The 22733-nt window shown below is 37.7% G+C and overlaps 1 protein-coding gene across 1 annotated transcript in view; it reads right to left on the minus strand.

Moving 5' to 3' along the window:
* LOC149570611 (chaperone protein ClpB3, chloroplastic-like) overlaps nucleotides 1–22334 on the minus strand; it is a 111529-nt gene extending 89195 nt beyond the window's left edge. The window contains exons 1-5 of the mRNA XM_089823184.1: nucleotides 21887–22334; nucleotides 21577–21795; nucleotides 19579–19816; nucleotides 18776–18971; nucleotides 18318–18372 (exon numbers count right to left, since the gene is read on the minus strand). Of these exons, the coding sequence (XP_089679310.1) occupies nucleotides 18318–18372; nucleotides 18776–18971; nucleotides 19579–19816; nucleotides 21577–21795; nucleotides 21887–22144 (966 nt within the window). The 5' untranslated portion in view covers nucleotides 22145–22334. The remainder of the gene's footprint in view (nucleotides 1–18317; nucleotides 18373–18775; nucleotides 18972–19578; nucleotides 19817–21576; nucleotides 21796–21886) is intronic.
* Between the last annotated feature and the right edge of the window lie 399 nt (nucleotides 22335–22733).

The following is a 22733-nucleotide window of genomic DNA, read 5'->3' on the forward strand; positions in this document are numbered from 1 at the left end:
CACTTAGAAATGGTCGATTGCATGATTCTCACATGGTTTTCCCTGATTGCTCTCCCTCCAGAGTTGTGCGATATAGACATTATTTATTCTTTAGGTTCTGCAATTGGTGAAGTCATAGCTATTGATGCATCCTTTTTCTATTGTAATAATGTTAAAATCCTCATTAATGTTAACATTAAACATCCTTCGGAAATCCAAAAGAGAGTTGAAACAGGTAAAGCTTCTTATGACATTAAATTTCAATTGTATAAAGGGGAAATCATTGACATCTTGAGATCTGATGAGCTACACAAAATCAGACCCAAGATCCTTCCCCTTACCTCAGATTTCAGAAGTAAATTCCCCAAGGTGAGCCCAGTAATAGACAGCAGGAACCAGGAACAAGGTAAGGAGATCTCCTTTTTAGAGAATTAGAATAATCAGAATGCTCAGAATACGCCGAGGTCCTCTCTAAAAAGCATCATAACAGGCAAAGCAACAAATTCCTCACCAGCCCCAAGCTCAAATTTCTCGACAAAAACTAAAGAGGGGAAGGTTGGGAGATCCCCAAAGAGATCAAAAAAACATAAGAAAAAAGCAACAAATGTAATCAGAAATGATACTACAAAAAGTGGAGATGAATCTACCAAACCTCAGCAACAAAACAACAAGGAGAATAATGCCGAAACCGGAGAAGAACCTGCTTCTGTACATATCAAAGATAAAGAGCAAGGAAAGTGCCTAATTTCAGCTCCAGCAGATTTGGAAAATCAGAATGACAGTACCAGTAAGGAAGATTGGGGTGGCCCAGATCATCTCAATATAGAAATAGATAAAATTGTAAGACATTTTGAGAAGGAAGTATAGAAAGATATAGATAAGAATGATAAGGAAGGCCTAGTACTAACTACACCTACAACAGGAAACAACAAAGAAGAAGAAGGTCTCTCTAAAATGCTTTTTTGCAAAACAGGAGAGTTATTCAGAAGCAAAGAGGTATTTGGAATTGATTCGGACAGAGATAGAAATAAGAATTTAAATCTAAACATATAAGAAGAAGAAAACACTCTTCTATTCTCTGCAGCGGAGATGGGAAGGAACAACACCTCCATTACAGTAGAGAATCAGGACCAGAAGTGGTTGCATTCACAAAGAAAGGTTGATCCAAAAACAGTGAATCTCAGCAATAAGAGAGTCAAAGGAGTATCCAAATTTTGGCAGACCCCGAATGAGTATCCATCTTCCCCCTTCACTTTAGAGAAGGATCAACCAAATACATGGGACAAAAAGAGGGCAAGAATAGAATCAAATAGTTCAGCGAATTATGACCCTCATAAGGAAGAAGTTTCTACTCCGTATCAAACAGGCCACCCAAAGGATTATGAAGCAAGTCTCTTAGAGGAAAGAGAGAATATGTTGATGGTTACCTCAGGTAGAACAAGCAACAATAAAGAGCCACAAAAGGACACTAACACCTCTCTATCAACTCGGCCCCTGGCTTCAGTCAACATGAAGAATCTATCCGAAACATTTAGTAAATTCTGGCAGACTCCCCTCGCTAGCATCAGCTCACCATTTACTCCTAACAGCCCGGATCAGCAAACACACAAGGGACAGATCCAAGCAGAAGATCTACCAATATTAGAGTTCCAAGAATTTCTGAATGAGGAATGTATCTCGGATTCCTCATATAAAGAAGATATGGCAAAGGAGGATGCTGTAATGATCGATCAGCTCACTGAGGAGCTGGTCCAAGTTTTCAGTCCAGAAAATCTTGATAAGTCTTCAGTAACACAGAAGGAGGAACTCATTCGGAGGGTCCTCAAATTGGGAGGTGAAAACTATTTTGGTGAAAATCTCAGAAGAGATATATTGAACATTCAAAGGAAAGAATTGGCCTCAACTTTTTCCAAACAATCTGTAATAGATAACCAGATTGCTGAAGATAATTACTCAGAGCAACAAGAACAATTGCAAGCAAGGTTGACCCAATACAAGTAGCAGAGATGAACATTGGACAGCTTGGGATTCATATGACACAAATTGGGCCTAAGTCTCCTTGTTGTGGTAAAACAAAAGGCAAAAGAGGGAGAAAGTCCCTAAAGGAACTCAGAGAAACAGAGAGTCTCAACAAGGATCAGCAGAAGATAGATCAACTGTTCACAATGGGACGGGGAAGTGCCTTCCCGCTCAGGTATGAAACTCACCACATGGAATTCTAGGGGCCTCAATGCCCCTAGCAAAAAGAGGTTACTTAAGCATAACCTCAAATCCTTTAATTCTAATATTATTCTCATTCAGGAATCTAAATTAAATTCAATAGAAATAGATAAATTTAGCAAAATGCTTGGGGTATGGTGTTCTCCGTTTATAGAATCGGTAGGGGCCTCAGGAGGTTTGGGCATCCTCTGGGATCCTAGGAAGGTCAATATTAATATTCATAACAGTAATAGAAACTGGATTAGTGGCAAAGTACAAAGTTTAAAATCTAATTTAACCTTTACAATTATTAATGTGTATGGTCCCGTTAACAATACAAATAAACTACTAGTTTGGAATGAGATTGGTCAACTCTTCGATAGTCTAGATAACGAACTCTGCATTTTAGGGGGTGACTTTAACACGATACTAGATTTTAAGAAAAAGACAGGAGGCTCACAAGTGCTTTCACAAGCATCTAGAGACTTTAAAGAATGTTGCACTCTGCACAATTTAATTAACGTTCCTACCAGTAATGGGACCTATACATGGAACAACAGGAGAAAGGACTTTGCCTATATTGCAGAGAAGCTTGATAGATTTCTAATCAAAGGTGAATTAGACACTAACAACTTAAATTATCAGTCTTTAATTCTTCCTATTGCTGGATTAGACCACTTCTCGATCAGATTTGAATTTACTGAGTTTCTCAAGCCTTCTAGAAATCCCTTCAAATGTGAAAAGATGTGGTTTCTAGACCCAAACTTCCTCCATAACGTCAAATTATGGTGGGACCAAGACAGCTGCATAGGATCAAAAATGTTTATCTTTATCCAGAAATTAAAGATGCTAAAAGAGCGCATCCTTAAATGGAATAGAGAACAATTTAATAACATATTTAAAGAACAGCTGGATATAGAAAATCAACTTAAAAATTTAAATTCAGAGGTCATCAAAAAGGGCATGGATAATAGCAGCTATCTCCTCGAAAAGTAATTGCTAGCAAAGCAAGAGTCAATCCTATCCAAAGAAGAAACCTTTTGGAGACAGAAATCAAGAGAAAAATGGTTGGCTGAGGGTGATCGCAATACAAAAAAATTTCACAATTCTACCTTATATAACACAGCCAATAGCAAAATCACACGCATAAAAGACCAGTTAGGAAACTATTATGAAAATCCTGTACAAATTGCAGACACCTTTGTTGATTTCTTTCAGGATCTACTGAATAACCAGCATTGCTCAAATCATACTGCGCAATCTAGTCTTTTTAAAGTAATTCCTAAAATTGTTACCCAAGATGACAATAAAAACCTTAATAGACCTATTACTTTAGAAGAAGTCAAGAAAGTGGTTTTTGACATGAACTCAAATAAATCGCCGGGCCCAGACGGATTTCAGGCCTTCTTTTTCCAAAAGTGCTGGGGTATTATAGGTCAGGATCTCTGGAAAGCTATCGAAGCTTCTAGAAATGGTGGCTCTATCCTTGCTGAGATCAATCATTCCTTCATTACGTTGATTCCAAAGAAATGTGACCCTGAATCTCCAGGCGATTTCAGACTAATAGCCTTGTGCAATACTGTCTATAAAATCTTCTCAAAAATTCTAGCGAACAAGCTTAAAGAGATTCTACCCAAGATTATCTCTGAGGAACAAATTGGTTTCATGCCAGGCAGATCCATCCTTGATGGCATCATCACCATTCAAGAGACGATTCACTCTGCACACCTCAATAAGGAAGCATGCATGCTCATGAAACTGGATATCCAAAAAGCCTATGATGTGGTGGATTGGAGATTCCTATGTAAGATGCTAGAAGCATTTGGATTCTCTCGTCAATGGGTTAACCTAATCTTCAAATTCATATCGACACCTAAGATCTCGATCCTTGTCAATGGTACACCTAAAGGCTATTTTGATATTTCGAGAGGCATCCGGCAAGGGGATCCTCTTTCTCCCTCTCTTTTCATCATTATGGCAGAAGCTTTTGGGAGAGCAGTGATAGATGCTTATAATAAATAGAGAATATCGGGTATCACTGTCACGAAAAACATGCCTAATATTACACATCAACAATTCGCTAATGACACCATTCTCCCAGGCAAGAGTAAGATCTCTGAAGCTTGCTCCATTAAAGGTATCTTGGATTTATATACAAAAGCCTCAGGACAAAAGGTCAATGCTCTGAAATCGGAAATTTTCTTCTTAAATACCTCGCCAGACATGGAATCTCAGATTTGTAGGATTATGGGTTTCAAGAAAGGAACCTTCCCTTGTAAATATCTGGGTATAACTCTAGAAAAAGGTTCAAAATCTACAAAGGTTTGGGATAACACTCTCGTAAAACTGGATTCAAAATTATGCTCTTGGAAAGATAGATGGCTCACCAAGGCTGGAAAATGCACTACAATCCGTGCAATACTTTCAACCATCCCAACTCACCCTCTGTCCTGCCTCCCTATATCGAATCAAAATCTTAAAAAGCTTAATTCCAAGATGAGGAACTTTCTTTGGAATGATCGGGCCAATGACGATAAATTAGCTCTTATCAAGTGGGAAAATATTTGCAAACCTAAGACCCTTGGGGGTTTAGGGATCAAAAACCTACAATGGCAAAATGAAGCCTTAGGTGCAAAACTCATTTGGAGGCTATATCACGAATACAACCATAAATGGGCTAAGATCCTCTATAATAAATATCTTATCGCTAAGGACCCACTCTCAATTTTTAGAATTAGCTCCCCTACTAAAGGGTCAGAATGTTGGAACTTTACGCTGAAGTGTCGCCACTTGATTAATAAATGCCTAACTTGGGATGTTGGATCTGGGGAAGAAGCACTATTCTGGGAAGATTCCTGGGAAGGTAAACCACCACTCTCCTCCTACAAAGTTCCCTTGACTCTTAAGAATAGGCTAACTGAGCTTTGGGGCAATAAAGTGAGAAACTATTGTTGTCTGGTGGACTCTGTAGGCTATCCATCTTGGAATTGGAAATCTCTCAGAGGTCTAGATTTTGATGAAGAATCAATCTACCAATTTGAGAAATTTGTGGAAGGTAGGAAACCTATTCAGCCTAATAAAAGAGACTCCCTTGTTTGGGCAGCATCTAATAATGGGAAATACAATGTCAAAGATGGTTACAAGGCCATTCTAGAAGCTCATAAACCAGTATCCGTGGACATCCCACTTAAGCTCTGTTGGGACACCTCCTGCCTTCCGAAAGCCGAATTCTTTCTTTGGCTTGCAATTCAAAATATGATCCTCACTATGGACAGATTAAATGTTGTAGGTATACAAGGCCCTTCAAGATGTGCTCTCTGCCACCAAAGTTCAAAGACTGTGGATCATCTTCTTTATCTTTATCCTTACTCCCAAAAATGTTGGGAATGGCTTAGACAAATGTTGGGGTGGTCAGCCCCCTTTCCTATATCATTTACTAATTTGATTCAGGGATGGCCATCTTTTACTGGCATTGGTATCTATAGTAAACTTTGGAACATTTCGCCATCCATCATGATTTGGGAAATTTGGAAGGAAAGGAATCACCGCATCTTTCGCAATCTGGATCTCAAACCTGAGATTCTTATATCCAAAATAGAAGCTTGCATAGTAGAAACTATTAATGCATACTTAAGAAAAGCGAACCTAGAAGAAGGATCTTTCTCCAACTGGGATGGCCTCATGAAGAAAACCTGGCCTAATTTGATTAATCCCCCTCTGTATTACTCTAAGGCTAATAAAGAGGCCAGGAAGAATTGTAAATGGGAGCCTCCTCCCCCTGAATGGGTTAAACTAAATTTTGATGGGGCATCTCGGGGAAATCCGAGCACAGCCGGGATTGGATGTATCATTCATAATGAGGATGGGCTATGGATAGCCAAAAAAGCTCAGTCGATTATGCCAACAACCAATAATATAGCTGAACTTGAGGCCCTCCTCCAAGGAATCCAGTTATGTCTTCAGCTTCATTTACATAAAGTCTTTATCGAAGGCAATTCTCAGATTATTGTGAATGCTATAAGGAAATGGTCCACTCCCAATTGGGCACTAAATTCTCAACTAGAAGTGGCTCTGTCTCTTATAGACAAGCTTGTTGACTTTAGGATCGGTCATATCTATAGGGAAGGTAATCAACTTGCAAATCATCTTGCTAACTTAGGAGCAGATGGAATTAACTCCTTGCTTATAAACGACGGTTACTCTATGGAACCTTAGTATTTTTTACTATTTCACTCTTATTTAAGGTAGACTTTTCTTTGAGCCCGTTTAATTCTCTTCTTATCCTTTTTAGCTATCTTTAAAACCTTCCTCTAGACTATGTCCCGGCAGATTGAGCACTATTTTATCTATATTAATTTATTCCATTCTTTTCAACTTTATATATTTGATACCCTGTGGCTTAGCATTAATAATCATTAGTCGATATGGATGGTTGCGGTACCATTCACATCATCCCGGCGCCAGCTTCGTATGTGTGATCGTCAGAAGAATCGTGTAATTATCTTCCTCATCATGGCTGATCACGAGCTCAGACTCAGCATTTATTTATCATTATTTATCTTCTTCTTCACATTTGCCCCTAGAGTTTAACTATTGTCTTCCAAAATTTTCCCTTCGCATCTCACGACTGTTATCAGTGGGACTCGGCTCTTCTCTGCCATCGTTGAGCATGGAATCCAATATTGCTCTCTTCCATTCTTCAGAAAAGCGCACTATGGCCTTTTGTGGAGCAGTGAAACTCGAAAGATGGATCGAATTCTACACCCACTAGATGACATGACATGGTTTGCTCTCAACAAAGCCCTAGATGAAGGGGTTTTTGATTACGAATACACCTAGAGAACAAATAGTGACATCATTGGGTCATTCATTGACTGCCTGGTAAGAGCCAAAGTTCAAGCTGACAACATAGTTAGGCTTTTTCGCGACCTGTTTGTCCCTTCTTGGAGAAAGGGGCTTGAACAAGCGGTCTATAGTATAGACAACAAATTCCAGATTCCTTTCCCCGAGAGATATATGAATCTTCCACCTAGCCATCCGGATCTTGACACAGCTCTCCGCCGTCAATCTTTGTTCATACGAGAGAACTTCACATTTAATCGTGAGTGGACAAAGATGGAGGCTAGTTTGAATTTTCTTCTTCACTAGAGGGACATCATTCTTGAAGATAATGTGGAATGGCTAATTAATTATCTCCATCTCTTCAAGGCCTACATCCAACCCGGGGTGACATTCGAGAATCTAAACGACTTAGACTTCAGCACACCAAATGCAGAAAGAACAAGCAGAAGGAAAGTCAAGTTTGAGATCCCGCCGAATTACCAGGTGGAATAGTTTAGCGACATCGAGGATGTGATCACGGTCCAATGGAAGGAAGGTAGAGATCCGGTTGAAATATGACTCTCCCTTAGGACTAGTATCATATTAGTAAGGTTTTTATTCAGAGTAAGCAATTTTGTTAGTATGCTTTCGACTCTCTAGTTTAATAGCTTAATATGATACATATGTATAGATGTTATATCATAACTTCGCTCTCTTAGCTTTGTGTATAAGAACCTCTAAGTTTTATATATAATATATGGCTACCATTTAGGATAATCACAATTCAGGGCTATGGAGTTCTTGCTTTATTTTAAGAATTCGTCCTTTGCATACTCTAAATGTGGGTAGTTTGAATTATTATGCTTGAGCAATGATCAAGTAGGCTCTCATCTTTTAATTTAGGTCCCTTTCCGTATAAGGGTTGCTTATCTATGTTGCTTTGAAAATATATTGATAAGATTTTGGCATATGCCCTCTGTTCGCGATTTCCCTCTGTGTTCAAAGTAATTAGTTTTCATCCCACAGATCTGTTTTCCTTACTGGTCTTTGTACATATTGTTTAGGTTAAGTTCTTATGAATTAATATATAGTCCCTAATAGGGATGTAAGTGTTCATTTTTTCTGATAATTTTTATAGTCTTTAGCTCGTTAGTTTATACTTATTCTCTTCTGTGCTGTTATGGTATTAGATGCTAGAGTTTCCTTTGCTCAACAGATGTAATATAGTAGGTTCTTTTTCTCGAAATACTCGGATTGTATGGATTCCTTTATTGGATTAAGTTTTTAATTTTAAGGAGAGGTCCATCCAACTGAACTCCTCCTGTCGATTAGAATTCTATGTTTAGTATCGATTCTCGGGTTAGTCCTTTGATCTTCTCTCATCTTCTTTAAAGCTGCTAGATTCTGGGACAGGAATAATGTCATTCCAGAATCTTCTGTTTGGCTACTGTATGACATTTTAGCATGGCTTCTATTTGATTCTGGCATGATCTTTTGGAGTGTGGCTGTGCTTCTTTTGGTAGCAGGGGTTTGGAGAGAACTTTCAGTCATGTTTGAAGCTTCTTAGCTATTTGTCTTCTACCCTCCCCATGTTTCTCTCTTCATGCTATATTGGTTTTATCTCCTTGGTTATCATTATCCTTTGTCCTCTAGTTTCCTTTCTCCCCCTTTTGGTTTCCATTATATTGTTAGCCTTTGTGTAGGTTTTCTTCTTACCTTGTTTCAAGCAAAGGTGTCTTTACACTCTCTTCTGAAGGAATTCCCAAGAGGTGGTCGAGTAGCTGCATCGGGATATTCTAAGTCCAAATAGCCTTAGAATGTAGGAGGCCTGGCTTACTCTAGCCTTTCCTCTTTTCCCTAGTCTGAGAGTTTTCGGGAGCTCTTGGATCCTGGAGTTTTTGTTAGTTTGTAGAGAGTTTCCACCGGATCATTATATTTTTTTATGGACTCTTTTCTTTTCAGCTTTGGTATGTTCAGGCTTTGGTAGCCTTGACCCAATATGAGTATCCTAGGTCTGGTTCTTGTTTTTCTCTTTTCGCAGTTTTCCTTCTTTTGTTTATGTGTGTTTTTAGTTAGGTAGAGGTTCGATCACAGGTTCAATCTAGCTTCTGTCTGTTAATTTGTTCCCCTTCTCTCTTTCTAGTTCCTTTATTGATATGCGAGTGCTGTTTAGAGCTTATTTCTAACTCTAACAAGAGAGTATCATTGTTTGTTATGGGCCTCTTTTTTCACATTATTTGATTTAGTACTGGATAGAAATGCTCAGCGATTATATTAGCATTACTACTAACCTCTTCAATGGCAAGGTAATCAAACAGGGATGCAAGCTTCTGATCACTTCGCCTAGATTAAAGACTACCGGAATCTCTCTAAAAGGAGCCGCTGGATGCACAAATCACTATATAGTATTTTCAATGTAAATAATTATCAAATGAGAAGTTTGATTAGGATATTCTAACTGGGGTATGCCCCTTTGTATGTGTAATAATATTGGACTAAGGTCCCGAGCTAGACTGGAGGTTTTCTTTCCCCGTTCTTTCCTACCAGTGCCCGTTTGAACGGAGGAATGCTATTGTAACTATTTTAATTTTTATGTATATATCATAGTGGCCTTGGCCGTTTTACCGATCAAAAAATATTATTATTATTATAATAAAATATCTAATATATTAATATTATATAATATAATTATCTGAATTAATTAATTGGGCCAAGAGTGGTGACCTTAGTGAAAGGACACCAGGTCCACCAATATATAAAGGAAGATAAAATCTTCCTCTTGGTAATGGAAAATGAATAATAATTGAATACAATTGCAGATTGACATACCACAATACTCAAGGAAAACAATACTCTATTGTCTATGGTTGGGAGGGCAACAATGGAGTTACTGCCCGTAGTTGCACGAGCATTTTAAAAATAATAAAATGGACTCAAACCACCACTTCTACTCAACCTCGTGAAGGGTATAACCCTAAATTTTCACCAAAAAACTAAAATATATATACCAACATGTAATTCTACGCAGCATTGAAACCACTTGATCTGGGTGGATATTCCACACACTGCTCATCAACAGCAAATTCCAGCCTAGTAACTCTTCTTCAAACACCGCAAAACAATGGTAAAGTGCAATATTCTAACACTAGGAAAGTTGAAAGACTTTGTACAATATGGAAACATGAGAGCACTCGATAATAACATATAACACACATGACAATGATTGAAATACAAGCAATTACCTTGGATGAGACATGAAAGGAGAAAAACTTCAGCAAAAGTGAGCAACATGCTCCTCAATCCACTATGCACCAGCCAAAAACATTGTAATAATTTGTCATCATGTGATCAAAAGCCTTCATCAAGTCACAACAACTTATACAACTTACAATGAAATCTGTCTTCAAATCCCTGCTCCATAGTGACAAAACATGCAATATGAGCTTACAAGAGGACAAGACAAACAACCCTTGTACTGAATGTACATTAGTGCGTTATACACCTCCCAAATCTCTACAGGTGCCAAAGTACATTTTTCGATGCTTGGAAGTTGATTTAAGCTATTCTAACCATTTACATTCCATGTGATGTCCAAATTGTAGCAAAATTACTACTTCTGCAAAGAGTCAATATCGAAAAACCTCCAATTGATGCTAAACTACAACTTTTGCCAAGGTGCAAATTCAAAATAGATACAACAAAGGAAAATTCACCACTTTGAGAAACCACTTCATTTGTCATAACTCAAAATCAATCTATTCCTCTGCTTTAGCGCATGTCCTTTGGTGTAATAACCCCAACAGGTTATAACATCTTCAAACACCAAATTCTTTTATACTTCAATTGTTTGACATTTCGTCAAACACTTTGCAAGCAAGAGATATATTGCATATGTAAATCCTGATTGCTTTCTAAACGCCAAACTTTAATAAATGTGCTTCCAAAGAACACACCAAACAACTAACAATGAAAATGCAATTGTTTTTGAATAATTCTAATTACAAATAAGAAAATATGCATCTACATCAATAAGACATTAGGACAACAAATTCTGATATAAAACTCTGATATAAATAAGATTACAATAGATTTTACAAACCCTACCAATGCCCTAAATATCTACTCCCAAACAATGCAAAATGTAGTAGATAACAACCTGGAATTGCTCCAAAAACATGAATTTTCCTGTAGCAAATTCCAACTTATTCCTTACTCCACAAAGCTGGCCCTAGGCCACAAATTTGGCACAATGAAAAGACTAATTTGTCTTCTCCAACAGTCGCAACCCTTCCGAAGATATTTCACCACCTTAGTTATGCAAATCAATGGGAGTGTTCGTCCCCAACAATCAATATAACAACTACAGAAATCCTTGGCTCCACAAGCTATCCGAAAGAGTAGATGGCAACACATTCGATGCTCAACAATGAGGCTACCCTTCCTATTTATTCTTTTCCTTCACCCTTCTAAAAGGAAATAAAATATTATCTAATTGCACTCTCTAGAAGCTTCCCTTTCCAATAATTAATTGTACTTCTAGAAAACGCTCTCTAGAAGCTTCCCCCTTTCCAATACAATAATTAGTTGTGCTTCTAGAAAATTAAATTAATTAAATATAAAGTCACATTTTTATTTTTATTTATTTAATGACTTTATAAGAAATTAATTTAATCAATTTCTCCTTATTTCTCCACTTAGCCTTTGGAGAACATAACGGCTAAGAACTCCATTGATATGCTAAAAGGATGGGGACATTACAATCCGCCCCTCTTGAAATTGTTTGTCCCCAAGCAATCTCAACTTTGGATGCTACAAAATTTCTTTATTCTCCCCAGTGGCATCCTCTACTGGCAGGTCCTTCCACTTCACCAAGTACTCCCTGATAGTACATCTCCTCAAATTCCTCTCCCTAAACTCAATGATAGCCTCTAGTACTAAAACCAATCTCCCCTCATCGTCCAAGGGTGGAAGCACTGTAGAAGGAATAATCTGGTGTTCTAATGCATTTTTTAGACGTGACACATGAAAAATATTATGGACTCTACTCTCTACTGGTAAATCCAACTCGTAAACCACCTCTCTAACTCTCCTGATCACCCTAAAAGGCCCATAATAACGTGGCTTAAGTTTTTCGACACCACTCTTCTTGAGAGTGGACTGATGGTAAGGTTGCAGCATCAAATATACCATATCACCTACCTCAAAAGTCCACTCAATCCTCTTCTGATCAGCATATTGCTTCTGTTGATTCCGTGCATAGGTGATATTATCCTTAAGAGCCTTCGCACTATCCTGACTCTCCTGTAACAAGTCTACAACACTAGGCACTCTACTATTTGATAGCAACAAATCCATGAAACTGGGTGCCTCATATCCATATAATGTCATGAATGATGACATCTAGATAGACATGTGATAAGTGGAACTATAACAATATTCACATAGATATATCAACTTAATCCAAGCCTTCTATTGCCCTGCTATGTAATTCTTGAGGTACCCCTCCACCCATTTGTTCACTATCTCTATCTGACCAACTGTTTGGGGGTGGTAGCTAGTACTCGGAGTTTGTCCTGCATAATCTAAATAACTCTTGCCAAAAGTGACTCATAAACCTACTCTCCTTGTCGCTAACAATGCTCTAAGGTAAACCATGCAACCTAAATACCTCTCTGAAGAATACATCTGCCACCTGTGTAGCAGTGTATGTAGTGTTCATTGGGAAGAAGTGGGCAAATTTTGTAAGCCGATCAACAACATATATATAGTCTCTACCCTGAGCTCTCGGCAATCCTATAATGAAGTCCATGGATAAACACTCCCACTTTTTGTTAGGAATCGAAAGTGGCTTAAGTAAGCTAGTTGGATAAGAGTACTCCTGTTTATTCTACTAACAAGTAGGACACTCTAACATATTGCAACACCTCATCTTTGAGCCCTTTCCACGAAAAATGCTCACGAATTTGCCGGCAGGTTTTGTAAAAACTTGGATGTCCTACCATAGGTGAGTCATGATAAACTCTCAACATCATCCTCTTCACCTTTGACCCTGGCACCAAATAAATACACCCTTTGTAAATGATGATCTCATTCACAAGGGTGAAATCACTATTCTAAATCAATCCATCTATGAATCCCGATGCCCATGTATCCTTTGCATACTCTACAAGGATCAACTGTCTCCAATCCTCTGATATATCTGACATCAAGCTCAAGTGGGGTCTTTGTGACAAGGCATCTACTACTACATTCTGTGTCCCCTTGAAATAAGTAATATCAAAATCATATGCCTATAATTTACTTACCCATTTCTATTGCTTGTCATTAAGATCTCACTACCCCAGGAAATGGTTCAGGCTATTGTGGTCGATTTTTATGCTGAATTTGCTGCCCACTAAATATTGCCTAATTGGCCAAAGCATGCATTATGGCTAACATTTCCTTATCATAAATGTTGAAGCTCCTCTCAAGCCCCCTGAGCTTCCTACTCTCATAAGTAGTCGGGTATTTGTCCTGCATAAGCACCACTCCACACCTTCACCAAATGGATCACAGTGCAACTCAAAAGGTTTGCTAAAATCTAGTAATGCTAGCACTAGACAAGAAGTAATGAACTCCTTGAATTTATCAAAACACTCTTATGCCTCCAGAGTCCATATGAAGGCCCCCTTTCTCATCAAGTCCATCAAGGGTGTTGCATGCCTGCAATATACACTAACAAATCTCCTATAGAACCCACACAACACCAAAAATCCTCTCAACTGTATCAGGTTCACTGGGATAGGTCACTCAATAATAGCACAAATCTTTTTAGGATCCATGCATACTCCCTGAGCATTGATAATATGACCCAAATATAATAACTCTGATAATCCCAAGTCACATTTGGATTCCTTTGCATACAAGGACTCCCTACTCAGAATGCTCAACATAGTATCTAAGTGTTGCACATGCTCATCCCATGTTCTACTATATACCAGGATGTCATCAAAGAAGACTAACACAAATTTCCTCAACTGATGCTGAAAAATATTGTTCATGGTGGACTAAAAAGGAGCTAGGCATTAGTTAACCCAAATGGCATAACTACAAACTCAAAATGGCCACAATGACATCTAAATGTCGTCTTCTCTATATCCTGTTCTCTGACTTAGATCTGATGATAGCCTAATCTCCAATCAATTTTGGAAAAGAAACATGCTCCATGTAGCTCATCAAATAACTCATCAATTTGTGGGATGGGGTACCTAGTTTTGATAGTCTTCTTGGTCAAGACCTTGTAATCTATGCACATCCTAAGAGTTTCATCCTTCTCCTTCACCAAAACCACAGAAGAAGTGAAAGGCGACTTACTTGGTCTAATGTGCCCCATAGCAAGTAGTTCCTTGATGGTTTTCTCGATCTCATCCTTCAATCTCTTTGGATGCCTGTAGGGTGTGATCATGATGGGTTTAGCACCTTCCTCTAACTCAATAATATGCTCAATACCTCTATCTGGAGGTCTACCTGGTGGTATTTCACTAAAAACCTTGTAGTGTTTGATTCTCAATTCTTGTATGTCTGGGTGATATTCTGATTTTTGTTGCACCTGTGATTGCATTAAAGTGCAACGAGCTGCCCACTCAACCTGGTCATGTCTCAACATGCTCTCCATGCATCTGCAAGACATCATCCTAAACCCACTGTCACGAATGGCCCTAAGTATATGGGTCTTCCCCTCTGACTGAAACTTCATCTCCATATCTCTCAAACTGAGAGTGAACTCCCTTATGTCATGTAACCAAGTCATACCCAAGACCAAATCTGTGTCACCCATGTTAACAACGTAAAAATCTGCTTTGAAATCAAAATTGTTGATCTTTAGGGGCAGACCTGTAATCTTCCTGTCACATTTGAAGATGTAGCCATCAACTACCCTCACTTTAAGACCCTCAAATTGCTCTGTCTATATCCCATGCCTCTCAATCAATCTGGAATCAATTAAATTGTGAGTAGCACCTATATCAAGCAAAGTAATAACTCGCTGACCAGCCAATACCCCTCCCATCCTGAATGATCCCTCTTATTGTACACTAGTGAGACAGGCCACCTTAAGTCTACCCTTAGTCTTCCCATCACCTATATCATTTGTGCCTTCCTTTTCTTCATTTAATTCCTCATTTTCAGATTGCTGGTCTGAATTTTTAGAATCAGAATTCTCATAATATGCCCACATAACCCTTTTTGCTTTCCCCTTTGGCTTCAAAGGTCAGTCATGGTTCATGTCATAGGGTCCTTTGCAATTAAAACAAAGTGTTTTCTTCCTTAAATCATTCAATGTCTCCCTATCCAAAGGAGCAAATGATTTATCTTTACTTTCAGCCTCTGTTTCATTCCTGTCAGGTTTTTTGAAGAATGATTTGTCTTTGCTAGATGATGCTCCCTTTGACTGAAATTTAATTACTGGGGCTGCTTGTTCCATACTTCTAGCCTTCTTAATCGCTTCTCACGAATTGATTAGATCAAAGGCTTTTACCCAACCCTTCAGTGGTTCGGATAATCCCTCCATGAACAAAACAACTAATCTCCTATCTGATATATCTGGCACCATAACAAATAGCCTCTAAAAATCAGTAATGAAATACTCCAATCCCCCTATCTATCTCAACTGTGCCAACTTCTTGAAGTAGACTTCTAGATCCTTCTTATCAAACCTCTCTACCAACCTATCCACGAAGTCCTGATATGAAGTCACTTGGTTATGCTGAAGGGCAACCATCCCATGGTACTACCAATCATGTGTAGCTCCCTCTAAATGTAGGGTGGTATATTTTATTGCCTCCACTTCTATCATAGGTCTCAGTGCTAAGAAGGTATAAAGCTTGTAAATCCAAGCTTGCGCTGTCATTCTGCCACTCGCATCAAATGTAGTGAAGGAAAGCTTCCCTGTAGCCCACTTTAATTCATTATCCTCGCCACGAGATCTCCTATTTTGTCTGACTACACGCTAGTGTCCTCTTCTTTGGTTCAAAAACCTCTCAAAAGTCATTCTCTCTTGTACCTGCGGTGTCAGTAATACCCATTCATCATTAGCAACTATAAGGATATCTGCAAATGTCCCATCCTTAGCTTCATCTTCTAACTCCTGTATTGGTTCCTTTCTAACAAAGGTAGTACATGTAAGCTTGTCTGCTATTCTAGAATGAGTTCTATGAGCTCTAGGCGATCCCACTGCACTCCTGTTATCCCCTTGTTCCTGATTCCGTCTGTCTTGTGGGTTCATGCGCTCAACCATGATGGTGAGTGCTTGCAAAGCGTGAGCCATCCACTCTTGTCCTGTAACCATTGCTCTGAAAAATTCTCTTGTTTCCTAATCCTCATTCCTATTATCTCTTGGTGGGCTACACTCTTGCCTATAACCAATGGTGTCTAGTTGCCTATCAAAATCTTATTCCCTGTCAAACAAAGCTTACCTGCGAGTAGGAAATCTGTGAGAGCCAACCCTAGGTGGTTGCATGTAATTGCTAAACCCTCAGGATCGCAAGATTTAGCTCTGATACCAATATAATAACCCCAACAGGCTATAACTTCTTCAAACACCAAATTCTTTTATACTCAAGTTGTTTGACATTTCGTCAAACACTTTGCAAGCAAGAGATATATTGCATATATAAATTCGGATTGCTTTCTAAATGTCAAACTTTAAGAAATATGCTTCCAAAGAACACACCAAACAACTAACAATGAAGATGCAATTGTTTTTTAATAATACTGATTACAAATAGGAAAATATGCATCTACATCAATAAGACATTAGGGCAACAAATTCTGATATAAATCAGATTACAATAGACTTTACAAACCCTACCAATGCCCTAAATATCTACTCTCAAACAATGCAAAATGTAGTAGATAAAAACTTGGAATTGAACATGAATTTTCTTGTAGCAAATTCCAACTTATTCCTTACTCCACAAAGCTGGCCCAAAGCCACAAATTTGGCACAATGAAAAAACTGATTTGTCTTCTCCAATAGTCACAACCCTTCGGAAGATATTTCACCACCTCAGTTACGCAAATCAATGACAGTGTTTGTTCCCAATGATCAATATAACAACTACAAAAACCCTTGGCTCCACAAACTATCCGAAAGAGTAGATGGCAACACATTTGATGCTCAACAATGAGGCTACCCTCCCTCTTTATTCTTTTCCTTCACCCTTCTAGAAGGAAATAAAATATTATTTAATTGCACTCTCTAGAAGCTTCCCCCTTTCTAATACAATAATTAGTTGTGCTTCTAGAAAATTAAATTAATTAAATATAAAGTCACTTTTTATATTTTAATTTATTTAATCACTCTATAAGAAATTAATTTAATCAATTTCTCTTTATTTCTCAACTTAGCCTTCGGAGAACATAAAGGCTAAGAACTCCACTGATATGCTAAAAAGATGGGGACACTACATTTGGCTTACCCAACATGCTTTGAATCATCCCAAGCCCTCAGTTGACCTCTGCAAAACATCTTGAACTCCTAATACTAATGAATACCAATCTGTTTGTGAAGGTAAGTCCTATAACAGCTCACTGACTAGTGGTGGGTCTATCTGATTGATTGACTGTGCACTTTTTGCCCACTTTTACAGATAACTGTGTCACACTTACATAACTGTTCATGTAAGCTGCAATAAGTTGACCTTGATTTAAACTTGAAAACAAGGGACAAATCATAACTAGGAATAGACTGGTGTGGTCTAGATGAGTGAACATGAGACACAAGTGGTCAACCTATGACACACATAGGGTTGCTCATATTTTAGATTATACTATTTTTTTTAACAGAAGTTGATTTTCCCATAGCACCTCTAATGTAATGTAGCACACAAAATTTGTATCATAGGGACATGCATGATTTAATCTACGAAAAGACCACTAATGTTAGAATGATAGTAATTTTTACTGGATGCGCTAACACAGATTCTCATCGCTTTGTACCCACATTCCAATATATTAAATTGTCATTTGCAACATTCTCAATGCATGAGGAAAATAGAATTGACATTTCTTGTCCACGAGTGTATCCAGTCAAGGAGCTCCACATATGCATAATTTTTTCTTGTAATTCATACCCAAAAAGGCTAGTAGTTAACTATAGCTATATTAATACTTTACATTAATGTTTGAAAAGTACTTAAATAGTTTGCAAAACAAAGGTAATTAATACACCATTTCACATGGAAAGAATAAACAAACACAAAACTACAATTTTTTTTGGCAAGGTTATATATATATATATATATATATTGCTAACAGTATCAAGGATAGAAAGTAATAACCTTGCGATTTATCAATGCTTGTGGAACATCTCCTTGCACTATTCGTTGGGCAAGCCTGTCAAAATAACAGAGAAACTAGCTGATGAAGTTGTTTTTACGATTTGCCAAAATAAAACTCTATAAGTGGTATTTGATATGCATTCATTTAAGTACATCTCATTGTACCAGATCTTATGTATTATGGAATACCATCTTAGGCATTCTTAGGCAACATAATGGTTAAATCAAATTCTAAAAATTGTTACCCTTCAGATATTGCAGTCTTCCCAACACTTGGTTCTTTTAAAACACAATGATGGAGTTGTTTTTACGATTTGCCAAAATAAAACACTATAAGTGGTAATTGATATGCATTCATTTAAGTACACCTCATTGTATCAGATCATGTGTATTTTGGAATACAATCTTAGGCATTCATAGGCAACATAATGATTAAATCATATTCCAAAAATTGTTACCCTTCAGATATTGCAGTCTTCCCAACACCTGGTTCTCCTATCAACACAGGGTTGTTCTTTGTTCGTCTTGAGAGAATCTGGATGCATCTACGAATTTCATCATCGCGTCCTATGACTGGATCAAGCTTACCTTGTCTAGCCATTTCGGTCAGATCTTTTCCATATTTTTCCAAAGCTTCATACTTGCCTTCGGGATCTATTTTGTAAAATACAATTAATGCCAAGTCAAAATTAAATATCATTAGAAATCTAACAGAATGTAGAATTTCATAGTAAACTTGCAGCATTTGTCTGCGTATGATTATCACCTATATGATTTTTTCAAACCAGGAACAATTCTTAATTATATGTAGTTACTAGGACCAGTGGTCAGCAAAGAACAATTTCCAACCAACATCCTGGAGAATCAAATAAATAGGGCTCATTTCATTTGTACAGCAGAACCTAGCAGTAAAATGAATCTAGAATATTGCAGAATTCAGTCTTATGTCTTCATGGGGATACTCGGCATGATAAACAGAAACATAAAGCTGGACCCAAGAACTGTGAGATTTCAAAAAGTAAATATCAATTTTCATTGACTGACTTTTAGGCTATAAGTTGTTACCCCTATTTTAGAAATTTAATAAATCTACTAGTCCACCTGCAGATAACATAAAAGATACTACCCATATTTACAAACATTAAAAAAGGAACCACAAAATCCTTGAAATTACTTATTCAAAAACACACCTATGTTTTCAATGGCACCTGAATATAAGCCACGCCAAACCCCAATGCAGAGAAGTGAAGTCAAACAGTACCTTGATCCGTAACTTTTTGTGTACCACGAATTGCCTGTATGCCATTAGTGAGACTCTTCAAAGTAATCTGGAAATCTTTGAACAACTGTTGCCCAAACCGTTTATCTTGTGTGAATGCAAGAAGTAAATGTTCCACAGATACAAAAGAATCCCCATACTCTCGCTTATAGTCGTTTGCACGCTGAATCAATGCTTCTAAGTCACGCCCCAGCATTGAACCCGCAGATTCACTAAGGACCTTCACATTAAAAATTTATAACTCAAAAATGAGAGACACTGAAAACTATTTAAAGGAACAACTACTTAAGAAGTAATAAAATAAAGAAGAAAAAGAAAAAGAAACAATATAGCACATGTTGTGATACAAGTAAACAATTTACATGTGCCTAGATCGGATATCCAACATCCAAGAATATATTATCAGAGAGCAGGATTTGGGCAATCCCTACTTTTCTTTCACTTCACATTTGAAGGGTGCTTTCGGGTTTTCGGGATGACATTTATCTCTTTAGTTACAGTATTATTTTATTATCGCCACTTTCATACAAATTGTTTCCACTTTATTTGTTAAAAATATACAAAGCAAAGTCTTAAGTTGTAAAACATTCTGATTTTAAAACGGTGCATTGTAAATTCTAAGGCAAACCTTTCGAAAAGGAAGCGAAATAGTTAATAAATGATCGATAAATGTGTAACATATAAAAAACAACCCTACCGTGAGTACATTCTTGACCAATAAAAATGCATCCTTCTTTTGCTAATTGAAAGATTTATACATTAGAATATCATTAATTCTTTACACAGCACAATGTTGTTTACTTTTTCCTACAAGCCAAGTCTGAGGGATACACTTTTCTGCACATATCAGCCTAGTTTTTGCACCCAATGTCTATCTGGCTGTTGAATTGCCATTCAGGGAATGTATTCAACTAAAGGAGAACCGTGGATTGCACCTATCGACCATTGACAATTGTGGAAAATAAAATGCAACAACGAATTGATTCTAATGGATTCACCAGGCAGCAGTAAATGCTTGGTGGGATACTCATATCCCTAATCACACAAGTTCAAGATTCCAAGGGCGTATCCCCGTGCTAATAAGGCTGATCCAACCCGGTTTTGGTTTGTTAGGCTATCGTTTACTGGAAAGATGAGGCATATTTTGCTATCATATTAACCCGTGTCCCAAACCCACTGGCCAGACCTCGCCGAGTATGTAGATGTGACTGATTCAAAGAAACAATGGAGGCGATAAGATTAAGTTAACATCTCAGCCGATCAATGTGACATAAGGAGAATGGGCCTATAATTAATGGATAAATGGTGGACAGAAAAAGAACCAGATAACTGGTGGGCAATTTTAAATAATGAATATTTGTCGAGCGGAAAGAAAAAAAGTTCAACTGGTGAAAACAGAGAACAAAATGGACATTTAATTGGCAGACATAAATGTAGACAATAGGTAGGTGGAGAAACAAGAATTGAAAATACCTAATTACAGACAAATGAATAGAGAAATTGAATTCCATAATGTGCATTAGTAGTTAGCTTCTCAACGAATGGATAATCATGTCCATGGAGGTAGACCCGTAGCTATTAAATGATTTACCAATCAAAATTTGAAATTAGAGGACAACTGGTGAAAGTTACGATATCAGACATTGGAATAAACAGTTTCTGGATTTAATTGTGTGTAAATTTCTACATCATTGTTTCCAATTACACTAGTGATCCATCGCTGAAAGAGTAAATCGTGGATCACAGAGTGTGAATCAAAAGGTTAACGTAAAAATTTACACACAATCAAATTCAGAAAATGTTTATCACTACCTGATGGATTGTGGAAAGCTACTAGCGTTGATTTCAGAAATTTATAACAGGTAGCATGATATAGGATGAAACAAGAAAACGGTACGCATGATACGCTGACTACAAGGCGTTTTTTCCAGACCACGAAATATTCCAAACACATTTTTTAAAAAGCACAATTTATATTACCTTTGGCTGCCTTTGTATAAACCTGTCAGTAACTTGCAGCAGAGTGGTATTATCGACACCAAGTTTAGCAAATATGCGACGAGCAAGCCCGTTCCTCTGCTCGAGCAACGCCTTCATTAGATGCTCTGTTTCTACTATTTGGTGTTTGCTTTCCTTCGCCACTTCTGGAGCTGACACCACCGCTTGCCATGCCATCTCTGTAAAGTTTTGTTGTGTAATCTAAAAAACAAAACCATCACATAAAAAAAAGGCAGAATAAATCTATCCACATACAAAAAAAGATATAGCTTAGAGAAATTTCCAATCTTACTCTTGAATCTGCTCCTGTAGCTTGGCATCTGACTGAGGTTCCAAATTTTCTGTTGTTTTGATTGATAAGCATTCTGTTTGGTGCGAAAGCAGAGTTTCTTGATGAAAACAATATCTTACATTGGGTGTCATTGAAAGAAGGAGAAGTAATACTCCGTGATTTTGTGAAACTTATCTTGGGTGGCGTTGCAGCTAGCTTTGGGTTTGTGGCGTTAAAGGTTGGGCGGAATAATGTCGTCGCTGCCATTGTTAACGCCATTCGAATTAGATATGCAGATTGATAAGAATGATAAAGTAAAGCTGTATGCAGATTTAAGTAAAGAAAGCCTCTTTCGCTACGCTTCTAGAATTGTTGAGAATGTTTTCGAACAGCGTAGAATCCATTGTATTGCGGAGGCCAGATATCCCCGAATGACTTTTGATGTAATGTGGCCCTCGCATGTTGTTGTAGGGGGATAGGGAATAAGATATACTACTATGGGAAGAAATCTAAGGGCCCGTTTGGTGAGCGGAATAGGATTATGTATTCTGAAATACATATTCTGGAATACGTATTCTGGAATAGAACGTATTTCGGTTCTCCGTTTGATTCAGCCAATATTTGATGGAAATTCGCGGACCTGAAATTTTATGTTTTCTAAAATTTAAAAAAAATGGAATAGGAATACGTATTCCAATACCACCTATTTTGGTGGAATTGCAAAACCCCATTTTTGGGCCAAAAATGGAATACGTATTCCATTTTTGCTTCGTATTCCAATCCCGTTTTGGTGCATCCAATCAAGGAATTCACAATTTTTGGAATACGTATTCCATAATACATATTCCTATTCCGCTCACCAAACGGG

Source organism: Cupressus sempervirens, chromosome 3, assembly GCF_028749045.1.
Source record: "Cupressus sempervirens isolate cs-2001-9-10 chromosome 3, ASM2874904v1, whole genome shotgun sequence".
Classification (NCBI taxonomy): Eukaryota; Viridiplantae; Streptophyta; class Pinopsida; order Cupressales; family Cupressaceae; genus Cupressus; species Cupressus sempervirens.